This window comes from Bufo bufo, chromosome 1 (genome assembly GCF_905171765.1).
Source record: "Bufo bufo chromosome 1, aBufBuf1.1, whole genome shotgun sequence".
Lineage (NCBI taxonomy): Eukaryota > Metazoa > Chordata > Amphibia > Anura > Bufonidae > Bufo > Bufo bufo.
Window position 1 is genome coordinate 165,942,674 of NC_053389.1, and position 18,324 is coordinate 165,960,997.

Genomic DNA, 18,324 nt, shown 5'->3' on the forward strand with positions numbered 1-18,324 from the left:
TCCAGAGCTGCGTTCACAACGTCCCTGGCCAGTGCTTACAATCTGTTAGCGGTGAGCTGGTAGGTGCAGCGCGGTAGTATTAGTGTATTGCTCATTACCAGGTATAGCAGAGATGGGACACAAAGCAGGATGGGGCAGCAGTGAGATGTTTGTTCAGAGCCAAGAAGAAAAGCCGAATGATGTTCTGGGTGTGACTGGAGTATAGGAACTTTATGAGGTAAGTAAAAAAAACATTATAACAGTTTAGATTTAGAACAAAAATTTAAGTGGGGGTCTACCCACCACTCAGAATGTCATAAAATAATAAAATAAGTAATATTCACCCTACAATTCCCCCACCATTCCCATTCCATCACTTCTCGGGTCTCCTGGCGGTCTCTGTTCTTTCCGCTTCATCCATGATGTGTCGACACAGACATGTGACCACTTTAGTCAATCAGTGGCTGTAGTAGTGAGGTCAACACTGCTGAGGTCACATATCCATGGGGACACATCATTACTGGGAGAAGAAGGACAGAGACCAGCAGGGGGGAAGAGAAGCCTTCAAATGGGAGCAGAGGGGGATCAGCAGGGTGAGCACTACTTATTTTATTATTTGAAACCCTTAGGGACCAGCCTGTTTTGGGGCCTTAATCACCAAGCAATTTTTTTCATTTTTTTCATTGTTGACTTCCAAGAGCTATAGCTTTTTTATTTTTCAGTCGTATGAGAGCTTATTTTTTGCAGGACATGTTGTAGTTTTTAATGGTGCCATTTTGGGGTACATGGAACTTACTGATTAAGTTTTATTAACTCTTTCTGGGAGGGGGATAGGAAAAAACAGCAATACTGCCACTGAGTTTTTCCGTTATAAATTTTGCAGCATTCATTTTTCGGCATAAATAACACGGCTCTCGATTACGATTATAATGATACCAAATATATATATATAGTTTTTTTTATTTTATGTTTTACTACTTTTGCACAAATAAAACTCTTTTTTGCACCGCCGCATTCCCATAACTTTTTATGTTTCTTTTTACAGAGCTGTGTGAGGGCTCAATTTTTGCGGGACGACTTGTCTGGTATCATTTTGGGGTACCTAACACTTTGATCGCTTTTTAATCTTTTTTTTTGGTGGCAAATAAGCAAAAAGCAGCAATATTTTCTTACGATGTTCACCATACGGGATAAATACATTTTAAATGTGTAGTGTTTGTCATTAAGGATGCGGCGATACCAAATATGTGGAGGAGATTGTATTTTTGTAACTTTTTCCATTGAAAAGCATTTTTTTCCCAATGGAAAAAGGTGCTTTTTTTACTTCTATTTTTTAACTAAACTTTTTTAAAGGGAACTATAATAGGCGATCTTTTGATTGCTTCTAAAACACATTCCACTGTTCTTGCAATGTATTTTACTGTTGGTGCTATACTGACATCCACCAGCAGGCTGTGCCACAGAGGGGTGCTGATGGGAGACATAGGGAGTCTGCTCCCTCTGTAACCGCTTACATGCCGCTGTGTCTATTGCCCATGCATCTATGGGGGTGAAACAGCCGGGATTGGCACTATTATAGCAGGAGAGCAGATCTCCTTTGAAAGCTAAGCTGCTGCTCTCTGCTGCATGAAAGACCCATGCAGCACTAAGGCCTCCTGCACACGAACGTGTGCGCTCCGTGGCCATATTGCGGACCACATTTGCGGATCCGCAATACACGGGCACCGTTCCGTGTGCATTCTGCGTCACGGATGCGGACCCATTCACTTCAATGGGTCTGTAAATCCAGAGATGCGGAATGGTGCGGAACGGAAGCACGGAATGGAACACTACGGAAGCACTACGGAGTGCTTCCGTGGGGTTTTGTCCCGTACTTCCATTCTGCAAAAAGATAGAACATGTCCTATCTTTTTGCGTAACGGCCGGATCAATTAAAGTGAATGGGTCCGAGATCCGCTGCGGCTGCCCCACGGTCGGTGTTCGTGCATTGCAGCCCGCATTTTGCTTCGTGTGCAGGAGGCCTAAGCCTAAGGCCTCTTAGTGATAGCTGTAAAAAGGTGTATTGGTGGTCACTAAGGGGTTAAAGACATTCAGGTATCCTGACAATCCCTGGAAGTATTAGTAATACACGTAATACACTTCTGTAAAGGTGGTCCTCCCGTGTTCACGTCTTAGGGAGAGTTCACATCACCATTTAGCTTTCCGTTCTTCTGATCCGTCAGAAGATGAGAGAGAAAAAACACAGGATCCTGTAAAAAAACGGATCCTGTTGCATCAGTTGTCATCTGTTTGAGCCATTTCCATCTGAGATCAGTTTTTTTAAACCGAATTAAAAGTCCTGCATGCAGTACTTTTTTTTCCATCTTAAAAAACGCATCTCAGATGGAAATGGCTCAAACAAATGACTGATGCAACAGGATCCGTTTTTTTAACAGGATCTTGTTTTTCGTTTCTCTTCTTCTGATAGATCAGAAGAAAGTAAAGCTAAATGGTGATGTGAACTCAGCCTTACCCAGCTGGTATGGTGGCTGTTATGCATGTACTTGTGTGTACATATTGTAGATGGTGATTTAGATAGACCCAAGCTCCTGCTGAACCAGACACAGTTCAGCAAGTGTTGTCGTAGGGACTGCAGGTATCAGGCCTGTCAACGTCTGCAAACTTTTTTCTTCACATTTCTCAATCAGTGGAGGTTCTTATATAACACATCTGCTATTTCGCGCTATTGCTCTAAAGTTGTCTGTTCAGAAAAAGCTCTTGAGAAGGAAGATTCTTGGCAATTTTCAAATTGAGAAGACGAATAATAAATGTCTGCTTTCTGTATGGATGCCAAGTCACCATCCAAGAGTTATGCTCGGTGTTTGCTGCAAAACAGTTCTAATTTTGGGCTAAAATAACAGAGTTTAAGTTAACTTTACTAAAAAGGCAGCAGGGAGAGCGAGAAGATGGAAGGAGTTGGGGGGGGGGGGAGTAGAGGATACTTAGAGAAGAAAAGTAGAAGTAAACTTACTTTCAGACATCTTGCGGAACTTGTCCTTGGACATAAATCCCAGGGCCAGACCAAATTCTGAAAAGAAAGATGAATAGATGAGTCACTCACAGGATATTACTGGTGATATTACATCATATCATGTGTGCAACAGACTAATGGGTCCTACAGGAGGTGGCCACGCTATTTAGATATATAGCAGAATTTTTCAAGGGTCATGCGACCAAAGCGTGGCTTGAATCACCTACTGACTGACTTTTTATTTTTAATACATAAAACTTATACTTTTATTATTTCTATTTAAAAATGAACACTCTAAATTGATATTTAAAAATCCTCAGGATGAGCGGTGAGAGGTGGTGTATAAATTATGTATACCTCTACTCAGTATACATCACTGGATGGGATAGCTCCTGATAACGTTCTCAGGGCTTGCCCAGATTCCTATTCCTTTAGGAATCTGGGCAAGCCCTGAGAACGTTATCAGGAGCTATCCCATCCAGTGATGTATACTGAGTAGAGGTATACATAATTTATACACCACCTCTCACCGCTCATCCTGAGGATTTTTAAATATCAATTTAGAGTGTTCATTTTTAAATAGAAATAATAAAAGTATAAGTTTTATGTATTAAAAATAAAAAGTCAGTCAGTAGGTGATTCAAGCCACGCTTTGGTCGCATGACCCTTGAAAAATTCTATTACATCATATCACACACAGATATTATTAAAGGGATTTTATACAAAATAACAAAAACAAAGCTTAAAGTGTCACTGAACTGTCATAACGACATATTAAATGCTTTGACCAGTGGGAGTCTAGAGACATCCACTGATGACTAGCACCCTCTCTCATTGCTGCAGGAGTCAGGCTCAGAAGAAAGTCCATGGGCCCATCCCGGTTCTGTCGCCTGCAGTGAGGAGAGCCCTCTATGTGGGCACCTCTCTCATTCTAGCGATCGGTGGGGGTCTCAGGACTCAAACCCCCACCAATTAAAACCTTTGACTTAGCAAATGTTTTTTGAAAGTTCAGTGACAATTGAATCATTGCAGAAAACCTAACTTTTAAAGATCTCTGCTTTCTGTCAGTGGCTGAAAACTTGCTGTGACCGACTACTTTTCGCAGGAGGTTTGTTACAATAAGTCGGTGTAAACAATCCTCTGGGAGCTAAACACATCTGCAGGCGCAGCATGTATTTCTGTTTTGATAGGTTGCTACAATGTATCCTCTGTAGAATGAATACAATGGTAGCAAATCCTCACCTACTGTATGTATCAGGATGCAAGCAATGGATTTTCCCATTCATTGACTGCAATCTTGAAAAGGGTGATGATGTAAAGAAAAACCCCTAAAGAAAAATCTACTAGAAAGTTGCAGAAGTTATCCTTATACAGTAATTTTTACTGGACAAAGGCACTGGGCAGTGACAATGGCTCTGATCTTATAATAGTCCATGGACAGATATGCGGTCTACGGTGTCATCAGTGATAATGAAGGTTTATAAGACAAGCGCCACTCGTTTCAGGACACATCACCCGACTGCTGGGAACTGCTGCTTGCAGCCTGAGATTTGTTCATTACAAAACGCGCAATGACACATTAATGAATGACAATTAATTGGGCCTTTACGACTCAGCTCCTGCACAGGCCTTCTTTTATGTGGACGCATTAAATTGATGAATTATCCATGGCAGCCTGTTCCCCGACCATTACTAAGTCTCCACTCACTATATGGACACAGATCACTGCTGCACCTACACAATCCTAATGTGAACCATTAGCCCTACTTCCCCATCTTTAAGTAATCACCAATCATATCTGCTCTGGCTATGGACCCTACAGGGAAACTTTCAGGGAGCTACCTGAGCCTTTCTTATGGCCACCAGCCATGACAGGTAATGATCTGATGCCCCCCCTCCCTATCCTGACTGCTGAATTCAACTGTATTGCCATCCTGAGGCAACTGGAACAGGAGAACAGAATGTGGTAGCTGGCGCCGGCCCCCACAGAGGGGCAACTTCTGGTATATTGTGCTGCTGGGGCGGTATTATGTGATGCACATTGGTATTTGGCTCTGCTGGGGTGGTACAATGTGCTACAATATGGTAATGCTCACCTGCCTACTTACATTGGCATTGCATTCTCATACCTCCCAAGTTTTGAAAAGAAGGAAGAGGGATACTATGTTCAGCGTGCGAAACGCACATTTTTTTTTGCACTAGATGATGCCTCTAACTCCGCCTAAAACATAACTAAACACCTAATCCCACCCAGTCCCCTAAATGCCCACAAATAGTAATTATTCCCCCTTTATGCCACCACACAGTAGTTATGCCAGCATTGTGCCTCCTTCACAGTAGTTATGACCAGATATGTGCCCCTCAGAGTAGCGATGCCCAAATATGTGCTCCCTCACAGCAGCGATGCCCAAATATGTGCTCCCTCACAGTAGCGATGACCAGATATGTGCCCCTCACAGTATTTATGGCCAGATATGTGCCCCCTCACAGTATTTATGGCCAGATATGTGCCCCCTCACAGTAGTTATGCCCAGTTATGTGCCCCCTCACAGTAGTTATGCCCAGTTATGTGCCCCCTCACATTAGTTATGCCCACTTATGTGCCTTCTCATAGTAATATACCCATGTTGTGCCCCTTCACAGTAGCTATGCCCAGATATGTGCCCCCTGACAGTAATATGCCCAGCTGTGTCCCCTGACATTAATATGCCCAGTAAAGTCCCCCCTGACAGTAATATGCCCATTAAAGTGCCCCCTGACACTAATATGCCAAGTAAAGTGCCCCCTGATAATAATATGTCCAGCTAAATTCCGGGACTGTCATGCCGGATCCGGGATGGTTGGGGGCTATGGATTCTGTCACTTTAGACCTGAATACAAAATGGGCCCACTTTTAGTTTATAGCCACGCCCACTTTAAGTTCCCAGTCCGCCCCTTCCCTCTGTTTATTCTGAATCAATCAGTTACAATATTATAACAAGGATCTTTGTGCAAAAACTGAAATCTCAGCCTGTGGTAAGAGGTATGGCGACCTACATCCCCCTGCCCCAGAGGTCCCACCATCTTCTGGTCAAGAGCCTACAGGAAATATTCCTTCTGCTCAAGGACCTTTATAGACTCTTTTAGAGAGATTTCCAGAATACATTTCTTAGGCATGTTATATTTGGGTTTGGGGGGAAGAGGTAACGGGGCAGATGGTACATTTTCTGGAAATATTTCCTCAGAATGATCCTTTAGTTACATTTTATCCCTGGTAATAAAATTCACCCCCATTTATTGATAATCTGAACCATGAATCACAGATAATTAGTGTTATCGGTCAAAGTGGTTAATGCTCTCTCATCCAGCTCAAAATCATCGTTTGTAAATCCAGGATTTCTCTAGACTGGTAATGTAAGGTTGTTCCCAACAAAACTATGCACGCAGCTCTGGATGTGATTAGATTATAAAATCAGTTCAGGATGGGTACGGTTTTCTTTGCAGTGAATGGATTAATTAGTAGCACGATTACAATGCCTAATTAGACTTTTACAATCTACAGGGTGTAAACATGTGCAGCGCTGGGCACAGTGAGGGGCACCTGACCCCTATTTGCCCTTTCTCGCCCATATTGTAACAGTTCTAGTGACCCAGAAACAAACAGCTCGGCCATATGTTTCTGACAATCCTGGCAATATTCCTGGGTTGACACATGACTGAATAAAAGCATAATACAGGAATAATTAGCTCCTGTCACCGAGATCTTACAGTCTAATTCTAGTGCCCTGGGGCTCAGACAAGGCAAAAACAAAGATTTAATATTAATCTGCGACAGCAAGTGCTGAACTTAAGATTCGCATCACCTGCACTGCTCTGCCTAAGTCCCGGAAGAAATGTCTGTAGTGTTTTATTCATGATGAGATTTACTAAACCTTGTTAATCTTTAGTGCACCTGAGGGTCTGTCCAAGTGCACAGAAGATAAGGTGCGCTGCAGGTTTTGGAGAATGATAGCAGATCAGGGGCGAGGGGAATTGGAGTGGAGAAGTCTCTCACAAGTAGGTCAACAAGTCTCGAGGAGAAAGTTACAGAAGATTCACAGGTCAGTGCTGTGACTGTATGCAAGGTCAAATGTAAAGGGGCCCATATATCTTTAATAGCTGTTGGCCGATCGTTTGGCCAACAGCTATTATTCCCAGCTCCCTCATGAACATACATCATGTATACATGACGTAATATCAATAATGAGAGAAGATAAAGCCGCTGCAAGACCCCTCAGGTGGCGGCTTATGTCCCAAGAGAACAAAAGGATTAAGCAAGAAAAATTCAACTCAACCGAACCTTTTTTCCTCTGACTTCATCTGTCGGGGAGCGTTAGGAGCTCCCCATACACATTACATTATCAGCCAGTTCCACTGAAAATGGTGGGTTTGGCCAACAAAACATAATGAGGATCATTTATTATAATCCCCTACCCCAGAAAATGTAGGCAATATGGCGTTTCTATGCCACCCTGGGAAGTGGCAGGGTGGGGGTGTAGTGTGGTCTGGCCATCGGCCCCAGAACATTCACTATCAACTTTCTGGTGAAAATGATGATTGACATCTACTCCAGGCAGGGGCTGCAGTTGATTTAAATTTTGAGACACGTCGGAGGACGTGCCTCACTTATGATGAGGCCTGTCCCCCGTCATAAATTAAGCGCATCCTCTGACAGCGCAGAGGATATCAAAGTTCAGAGTAATACTCTTACTATTCAAAATCACAACAGTGGCCCCCTATGTATAACATTTGGTAGCATATATTTTTTTTTTCCTCGATGGAAGTAAATAAGGAAAAATCTATAGAAACAGAACATCCTACAGTTTGTAGATATCTTAAAAATGTGCATTTGGCAAACCCAAGAAATCGCCTCATATCCCTGTAGTATGTGAAGAGCTCCATAACCCAGTTCATGAACTGCCACCCCAGTTATTAGGGTGGAAAGCCTCTAACTTGTCATACTTTACATACTGTGGTCATGCAGGTGGAATACTGGTGGAAGGAAGGTATATTTCACCCAGATTTCTCACCTGGGTGAAGTAAGTGTAATCCAGGGAGTGCTGTGGCCTGAACAAACTTAGTTGTTTAGGCAGGATTCTTTTTGGAAATACGTGGGGCCTGGATTATGCGGGATGGTTGTTAAGGTTGGTAGAGGGAGCAACTGTTCCCTTCCTTCCAGGCCAGTTTGTTGTTATGCTCTGAAACACCTTAAGGCAGTTAACCTCGTTAGATTACTATATACAGAGTGCTGTGGCTCACTTAGATAGAAGCCTGCAAGGACAGCACACAGTGCTGTGAATACTGAGGACCAGGGAACAGACTACCTGCTGTGTGAACGTCAGCCTAACAACCGTAGCCTAGGTGAGACAAACTCTTTGTGTTATTAGTTAGTCCCAGACGGGAAGGCTTTTGTTTTGTGATTTGTTACTGCTATACTCTAAATCCTGGGTTCCACTAAAAAGCATGTGATGTAAACTTCCTGAAACCGGACCCTAAATAAAAAGTGATGTGAACTTTATATCATCTGTGCCTCCGTGAATGTCCAGAACCGTACGTTGCCCCCCCTTGCAGGCTTACAATACCTATAGGTGGGTGAGTAAGAAAAAAGTCTAGGCCTGTAGGATGAATCTAACCCTTTCTATTCCATATGACAGTGTATCACAAGGAAAGTCCAATAGAGCTGACACTTTTTCAGTAGGAAAGGGATAGTTGACCTGGGTAGGGATAAAAAACAAACAAACTGTGGTTCTCCCATTATTAAGAGGTTGGGGATGACTTCCATAGTGGCTTTAAGGTTGGGTAGAAGTAGAGGTAGAGCTTCTGGCCTCCCTCTCGGAGTATATACCAAGGCCCCAACCATACTTAAATGCCAATGAGGACTTGGGCCCAACAGATACCGGGGCCCAGGTGCCAATGCAACCTTTGCAGAACCTTTAGCTATACCCCCAGATAGAGATCCCACCAGGCAAATTTCATATATTTTTTTTCTTTTTTTTTTACTTCTATTCTTGTAATAAAACATTACATATGTAGAAATATACAGTTGTGTACAAAACAATCATCTGAACGTCTACAATGCTTGTACCACAAAGGAACATCCTAGGAGATGACTGCTGGCATAGGAGGGCGCACTTCAGTCCAAGACCATACATCTCTTCATAAACAGCCCCCTCAGGAGGTGGCATTTCTTAACCCAGACACTTGCACAAACCCTGGTACTTTGTTCATGGCAGGAGCGGGATTCTGATTTGTTATCATTAACAACATGAGTCTGACGCTTAGCCGAGTCTTGGTTCATCCTTTTAACACTGGTACTGGGCATGAATATTAATAGTTCTCCTCTTTCCAGGATGGGAAAAATAATTCGTCGGCAGCCTGACTCCTGCAGCGAGCGAGGGCCGAGTAACTCCGGGATAAAAGAATTAATGAAGTGAGTGTACAGTATACAGAATTGTAATCTCTGCTTGATAAATTGGAACACGGATCCCTGAAGGACAGATAATTCCACCCTTTTCGAAATGAACAGCTGGCCGGAGCATGGCATCTCCCCGTTGCCTTAGGAACAATAACGTCTTTGATCTCTGAAAGCCTCTAAAGGGGTTTTCGGACTATCAGTAAGGAGCAGCCGAGCACAGGCCTTGGCCTCAAAACCACAAGATGTTTTTTTTTACTATTTCTGTTAAAAAAAATGTCTTCATCTCCTGCTCAGTAAGGCTTGTACACAACCAGACAGACTCCCGCTCGCCACAGAAATTCTTTGTTGGCCAAAAGAGACAGCGTGAGATGGCAATGGGTGATTTCTAAACTACTGCCTGAAGCAGCAGAGCAATGTGACCACAGCTCCTCTTTACTTTGGGTTGCTTATAAAAAATGTATCACAAAATACATCAGTAACCTCATGCATTTTTTATTGGTGCAAAGAATAGAAATAAACATGGATGCCATCTGGGTGCAGACGATTTGGCTCCATTTTTTACATCATTTACTGATTTGAATCTAAAGGCTACAGGCACATTTGCACTATTTTTTTATTGTTCATTTCTAAATAACATTCATTAAAAATTCCCCATCATTTTGATTATGTAGAGTGTGTACAAATCCTCCACCTAGCTGGTGGTGCCGCTAAATCTGATATAAAGCATATTTCTGACAGCGCTCTCTGTTCTCACCCTTCCTTCTCTTGCTGTTAGGGATGACAACAGAAGGTTGTTCCTGTCAGATCACAGTGAGGAAGGTGAGGAAAACATCCAAGGTTTATAGCTCACTCAGGCTGTAGATAGATGTCATCCTTGTGCTGTCCACATCCACGTGGCTGGGCCTCCAATGATAGAACATGTCCTATTCATGTGCGTTTGGTGGACAAGAAAAATTTCAATTTGTGGACCGCAAAACAGGTATGTTCATGTGCAAGAGGCCTTAAAATGTTAATACTCAACATATCCTTTCAATATGGTCCAAAAAAAAAACTGGATGCAAGAGCTTACACTCTAGGGCAGTGGTTTTCAATCTGTGACTTTCCAGTTTTTGCAAGATTACAATGCTCAGCATGTTAAAACAATCTACAAACCGGATTCCAAAAAAGTTGGGACACTATACAAATCGTGAATAAAAACTGAATGCAATGATGTGGAGGTGCCAACTTCTAATATTTTATTCAGAATAGAACATAAATCACGGAACAAAAGTTTAAACTGAGAAAATGTACCATTTTAAGGGAAAAATATGTTGAATCAGAATTTCATTCACAAATCCCAAAAAAGTTGGGACAAGGCCATTTTCACCACTGTGTGGCATCTCCCCTTCTTCTTACAACACTCAACAGACGTCTGGGGACCGAGGAGACCAGTTTCTCAAGTTTAGAAATAGGAATGCTCTCCCATTCTTGTCTAATACAGGCCTCTAACTGTTCAATCGTTTTGGGCCTTCTTTGTTGCACCTTCCTCTTTATGATGCGCCAAATGTTCTCTATAGGTGAAAGATCTGGACTGCAGACTGGCCATTTCAGTACCCGGATCCTTCTCCTACGCAGCCATGATGTTGTGATTGATGCAGAATGTGGTCTGGCATTATCTTGTTGAAAAATGCAGGGTCTTCCCTGAAAGAGGTGACGTCTGGATGGGAGCATATGTTGTTCTAGAACCTGAATATATTTTTCTGCATTGATGGTGCCTTTCCAGACATGCAAGCTGCCCATGCCACACACACTCATGCAACCCCATACCATCAGAGATGCAGGCTTCTGAACTGAGCGTTGATAACAACTTGGGTTGTCCTTGTCCTCTTTGGTCCGGATGACATGGCGTCCCAGATTTCCAAAAAGAACTTCGAATCGTGACTCGTCTGACCACAGAACAGTCTTCCATTTTGCCACACTCCATTTTAAATGATCCCTGGCCCAGTGAAAACGCCTGAGCTTGTGGATCTTGCTTAGAAATGGCTTCTTCTTTGCACTGTAGAGTTTCAGCTGGCAACGGCGGATGGCACGGTGGATTGTGTTCACTGACAATGGTTTCTGGAAGTATTCCTGAGCCCATTCTGTGATTTCCTTTACAGTAGCATTCCTGTTTGTGGTGCAGTGTCGTTTAAGGGCCCGGAGATCACGGGCATCCAGTATGGTTTTACGGCCTTGACCCTTACGCACAGAGATTGTTCCAGATTCTCTGAATCTTCGGATGATGTTATGCACAGTTGATGATGATAGATACAAAGTCTTTGCAATTTTTCGCTGGGTAACACCTTTCTGATATTGCTCCACTATCTTTTTGCGCAACATTGTGGGAATTGGTGATCCTCTACCCATCTTGGCTTCTGAGAGACACTGTCACTCTGAGAAGCTCTTTTTATACCCAATCATGTTGCCAATTGACCGAATTAGTGTTAATTGGTCTTCCAGCTCTTCGTTATGCTCAAATTTACATTTTCCAGCCTCTTATTGCTACTTGTCCCAACTTTTTTGGGATTTGTTGACACCGTGAAAATTGGAATCAACGTATTTTTCCTTTAAAATTATACATTTACTCGGATTAAACGTTTGATCTGTCATCTACGTTCTATTACAAATAAAATATTGACATTTGCCATCTCCACATCATTGCATTCAGTTTTTATTCACAATTTGTTTAGAGTCCCAACTTTTTTGGAATCCGGTTTGTAAGTCAAGAAGGGTTTGTTGGGAGTTGTAGTTTTGCAACAGCTGGAGTGCCTCAGGTTGGCAGATTGCTACCTTAGACATCGCCATCATTTCATTTCCCATCTCCAGTACATTTCCTCGTGTCGCTGATATTAAGTGAAATCTTCATGCACTTGGTTGAGTTAATGGTAATGGACAGAAATTACAACTCTGCTAGACTGTCGACCCTTCAGATTTCCATTTTCAGTGACATTTGGGAAAGTCTAGGATGTGCTCTCAGGAGTCTGCCGGTTTGTAAAGTAAAATTGGCTCGTTTGTTAACGAGGCTGATGATACAAGGACTTTACTATTGATACACTGATTGATGTATTGTTTCGCCGCTCCCTATAGGTGTCCTTGCTGTATTATTAGAGGATTATTTATGAGCCACGCTGCACATTACACACAAATGGAAAGAATAGTTCATGATTTTAGCTGACACCTGAATATCTCTGCGGAGAGAGACTGGAGTAAGACCACCCAATAGCAGCCCCCTCATGTTTTCTAATGTCTGACTGCTGGGACTCCCACCAATCACAAAAATTATTATCCCTGGTCCCCCATTGTGAATGGTGCAGTAGTAAACACTCCATTCACTTTTACAGTACACAGATAGGAGAAAGAAAGAAGACTCGTGGACCCCTGTTCTCATGGGAATCCCAGTAATCACCTGTCTAGTGTGAGAACTTCATACCTACTCCATTCAATTCCAGGACCTGATCACCATTCTGGCTGTCATTTTTGCATCATACACTGTAACCGCTGAGTGCCCACATAACTCAATGGTAATTGTCGAGACGTTTAGCCCTTACATTGAAATTCTTTTAATTCGATACAGAACTGCCTTATAAAATGGAAAATGACCGAGCAAAGCCATGGGACCCACATCTATCTCCAGAACTGGCCCCCGAAAGTGAAGGATTGCACACTGCACATGTTCGGCGTGCTCTCCATTCAGCCACACTTGGCTATTTTTGAAATTCCCATGTAAATTAATGGACCACCGCTCGATTCACTTCTATGGGACTGCTGGGCATAGCCAAGCCAGTACTCAGCTATTTTTGGCAGCCCAGAAGAAATGAATGGGATCTGTACCTATCTGACATTGGTGGCATATCCTAGCAATATGCCACCAATGTCTCTGATGAGTCAACCCCTTTAAGTTTCAGTCTTTTCCCCTTGGTACACTTTTATATGATTGCCAGATAATGAAAAAGATCCGATAATTAAAAAATCATGAGATCTTGCAGATTTGCATTCTACCTCCACACATTTAGCTCATGCCAGGCCCTACAAAACATAGATCACCTTAGAGCCTTATTATTACACAAGGTTTCTATGAGCATGTGATAATAGAGAGCATCTGATAATCTGGCACCCATCATGTCCCATTGATGCCGGATCAAAGGAACATTACTCTACGTAGCTACATGTTAATGAGGGAAGAAATCTGCTCAGTGCCAGATGGGTAGTCCTAATTGTATGGACATAAACCTGGTGTAGAACAATAGGCGTTGTTTAATGTCTTCCAGGAGATCAGAGGACGCAGCGGCGGGCCCAGATCTTTGTCCCACATATATTAAATAGCACTTAGTCTTCTTTTTTTTTTTTTCCTCGGCTATTGATTTGTATTAGATTGGCTGAGCTATTATATGCCAATTAAGGTTTCAGACGCCGCATCAGTTAAATCGCCACATTTTAATTTCAATTACAGCTTTGTAAGGACGGTAGAACATCTGCTCCGAAAATACAGTGTGTACTATTTTATAGTTAACTCCTTCACTTCCAGAAACGCTCAAACCCACAAGTGTGGCAAGAGCTGGTGAAGTTGCTGCCATTTACCCGCGTACTATCAGACAACCGCACGGGTGGAACATTTGGTAGGTTCTTCATCTGTCAAATTCAGGCATCTGCCATTTACTTTAACAACACCATGGGGAAAAAAAAAACTTTTCCACACATTAGTATTGAAGGAACACTTTCATCAGAAAGGGGTATTTTTTTTAACACAATATTCACAGAAAATATATTTTCTTATAATTTTTTATTGTATTTCTTTTTTACTTCGGCGGTCCTATACCATTGAGCATTGTCCTTCTGTAGTAGTCAGCACAGAGAGATAAAACTCCTATACAGATAGGCAATCTATTGTTTAGTTTACTGCTGTTGTGAGGGGGAGATGTTATCTTTTAGCATAATAGTGGATTAGTAGAATTAGAATAACAGTGTGGCAACTGACTTGTTCTGTTGATAGCCCTAGATAAAGATGTCCACAGAAGAGCATAGCATGTATCGGTGTAATATGTGATACTCTAGACTCCCTCTCCCTCTCTTGTTGCAGTCAACGGTTTGACTGAGGAAGTCAAGAGAGGCCGTACCTTGCTAAAAGTCCAGATAGAGGAAGAATTAAAAAAATATATATCCATCCACCATTTTTTTTCTTTTTTCTTTTTTTTTTTGCATTTTTTGCAACAATATACATGTTTATGCTGAATTTCCTTCCAGTAAAGCAAAAAACACAGCAGACTTAAAGGGGTTGTCTCACTTCAGGAAATAGCATTTATTATGCAAATAAAGTTACTACACAGCACTTACGAATGTATTGTGATTATCCATGTTGTCTCCTCCCCTGGCTGGATTCATTTTTCTATTGCATTATACACCGCTCATTTCCATAGTTATGACCACCCTGCAGTCCAGCAGTGGTGGTCGTGCTTGCACACAATAGAAAAAAGTGCCAGCCTATGTGAGCTCCCACAGTCCCGGCCACCAGAGAGGTCAGCGTCCTATTTTGTGCAAGCACGACCACTGCTGATGGATTGCAGGGTGGTCGTAACCATTGAAATGAGCAGTGTATAATGTGATGGAAAAATGAATCCAGCCAGCAAAGGAGGCAATATGGACAATCACAATACATTAGTAAGTGCCTTGTATTAATTTTCTCTACATGATAAATGCCACTTGCTGAAGTGAGACAACCCCTTTAAATTACATTAACGGAACTCAGTTTTGTAGATAATGTAATTCAAGTTTGCTCTGTGTGACTTACTTTTTTTTTTCTTTTATGTTGTTGAAAAAACAGCAGGCTTTTTTTTAATGCTTTTTTGCTGCTTCCATAACGCAGCACAGCAATTCACCACTTTAGTGAATGTGCCCCAGTGTTTCAATCTCTCACCATTCTCAATATGCCTGCTTGCTGTCAGTAAATGGAAAGGTCCTTGTTTACATTCAGAAGTTGAAAACCCATTCAGACCTAACGCCCCTCACAGCTGTGAGGTTTGTTACAAATGTATTTAGTTTAACCCATCGCCTGTGCTGTAAATACATCAGAAGCGCAAATCACTGTCCTGATCATTTGTCCAGTGCAAGCAAACTTTATCAGTCCAGAGTCCAAGCTACTTAGGCCTGTGCCTCGTCATAAATTAGGTGCATCCTCCGGCAGCGCAGGAGATTTCAAAGACTGGCGTATCGCGCCGATCGTTAATAAATCTTCCCCTATGTGTCTACATTACTGCCAATCTGCCCGACATGTCACCTCCATGCTAGAAAATCTGCAACTTCAGTTTACACTGATGAACACATTTGGCTCTTACACACTGCTCCTCCCATGCTGAATTTCTCGGCCTGCAGGCTGCACGGAGTCCCGCAGGCCGTTATACACTATAGGTTTCTGGCGGCCTGCAGCACCTCTTATTAATTCTCCTCTTACCTGACAGTAGGAACTTACTGTAAATACGCAGATACAGTGCTCATCACTGTGTTTTCGTGCTGCCCCCACAAACCCCGAACGCTCATAAAACCCCGAGCCCTCTGTATGTGCCAGAAACACTCAGGGAATGGGAAAACACAAAGAACCAGGTGCGAGATCAGATTTTGGATTAAAAAATATCTCAGTAGAGTAGATAGAGTTCTCACTGAACAGGTGTCACCCTATAAAGTGCGGGCTCGCCTCATTAATCTACATAAACAGCATGTATATAACTTATCCTGTACAGAGTTACTGGCCATAGTTCTTATATTATTACAAAATGATAACACAACCGCAACGTCAGCACCATAATAATCATAATCAAAAATAGGACCGAAACATACCAAACGGAAAAGTGAACAGTAATTGCACAATATTAAGACTGGCCCAACCACTCATTTTATTAATATACAAGCACCCCTCAAACCAAAAATACACAGTATACAAAATAAACATAGCTAATAACCAGTTATATCAATGGCTGTCCGTGCCGTTCCACAAATTGCGGAACGCCTTTGGTGTTTTGCGGATCCGCAATTTGAGGGCCGCAAAACACACAACGGTCATGTGCATGAGGCCTAAGGCTGAGTTTATACTTCAGTTATTTCGATCAGTTATTGTGAACCAAAACCAGGTATGGGTCAAAAACACAGAATAGGTACAAATCATTACATCACAATAACTGATGGAAATGCAAATCGGATGCCGACAAAAACCACAGTTCCGTGCATCAACCCTTAAGGCCCATTTAGGTCTGTATAAGACTGGCAGATGAGCCTTCTGATTGTTGGGAAGAAAACGTTCCTTCCCGGCAATCGCCTGCTCGTCAGTGAAGGAGATCACTACTTTTACATGCAGCGATCTCCTCCACAGTATGGGGAGGAGTGATCGCTAATGCCCTTGCTCGTCCCCATACAGAGTCATTATTTGCCAGTAGCAGAATGTGATTAGACAGTGCGATCTGCTGTCAAATGATGATTTTTGTGCCTGCATAAAGTATGCGATTGCCTGATTGTTCATCGGGTAATCGGCGGCAGTTATTGTGATGTAATGATTTGTACCTATTCTGTGTTTTTGACCCATACCTGGTTTTGGTTCACAATAACTGATCGAAATAACTGAAGTATAAACTCAGCCTTAGGCCTCATGCACATGACCGTTGTGTGTTTTGCCGGAGGCAGATTGTTCTGTCCAATCACACTCTGCTGCCAGCAAGCAATTCTGTATGGGGGAAAGCAAATGCGTTAGCGATCATTCCTCCCAATACTGTAGAGGAGATCACTGCATGTAATAGTAGCGCTCTCCTCCACTGACAAGCAGGTAATTGCCAAGAAGGAACGCTTCCTTCCCAACAATCGTCTGCTAAATCTAGCAGTGTAAAGGGACCTTTAGGCCTCATGCACACAAATGTTGTTTGGGTCCGCATCCAAGCTGCTTTCTTTGCGGCTTGGAAATAGACCCAATTACTTCAATGGTTCCCCAAAAGATGCGGATAGCGCTCCATGTGCTGTCCGTGTCCGTACCTCTGTTCCGCGAACACATCCTATTCTTGTCTGTATCACGGACAAATATAGGACTGGTCTATTGTGGGCCAGACCTTCCATTCTGCAAAATCCAGAACGCACGCGGCCGATATCGGTGTTTTGTGGATCTGTGATTTATGGACCGCAAAACATGGTACGGCCTGAGGCCTTAATCTCTGGATTTCAACAACAATATTCACTGACATCAAGCAGATATCTTAAACGCTGTGAAGAATTAAAACAGTACAAAAAAAAGTTACAATATATACAATAAATAATCTTTATGTAAAAAAAAACAGCAAATCAATACATTCTGCAGTTTTATGAAGATTGGTGGCTGTAGCTCCGTCCTGTAAGCACAAAGTCTACAGAAAACAAGTAAAGCGTAAGTGACAAGCAGGCCGCCGCAGCAGCAGCGAGCATTCCTTGTGACAGGACCTAAATGAGATGTCATCATGCATTGACCCTCCTGCCTTCCCCTCATTCTGCGACTATCGATCTGTATTCGCTAACCAAGGACACTGAGCAGCAGCAGCCCATGTCATAAGGGGGGGGGGGACCTCTGCTTTAGTAGTTGGGACACTGGGCATACAGTATAGGAAGCCGGCCGGCCTGTGATATGACATGTCGCAGTCCTCCAAGACACGGCCTGTCATGTATTTCCAATTACAGGCAGAGGAGAAAATATGACTTAGGGGAATCTGTGTAAATCTCCTCTAATAAGACTGAGATGTACTGTATTGTATTTGTCTTTCAAGGGGCTTTTCATCTCATTTCTTCCGGCCCGACTCCCCCTGGTAATAGCAGGAGAAATGAGTGGAGAGAGATTTAGGAAAATTGCAGCAGGAGATACGGAAATGTATTTGTAAGGGTGGGT

The 18,324-nt window shown here is 42.6% G+C and overlaps 1 protein-coding gene and 1 long non-coding RNA gene across 3 annotated transcripts in view; one reads left to right on the forward strand and one right to left on the reverse strand.

Annotated features, from left to right (window-relative positions):
- Positions 1-18,324, forward strand: part of LOC121000945 — a 677,653-nt gene that overhangs the window by 443,971 nt on the left and 215,358 nt on the right. The window lies entirely within an intron of this gene.
- KIRREL3 (kirre like nephrin family adhesion molecule 3) overlaps positions 1-18,324 on the reverse strand; it is an 886,110-nt gene that overhangs the window by 367,399 nt on the left and 500,387 nt on the right. For both annotated transcript variants that reach the window (XM_040431744.1, XM_040431736.1), the window contains exon 2: positions 2,990-3,046. In XM_040431744.1, coding sequence (XP_040287678.1) covers positions 2,990-3,046 — 57 coding nt within the window. The remainder of the gene's footprint in view (positions 1-2,989; positions 3,047-18,324) is intronic.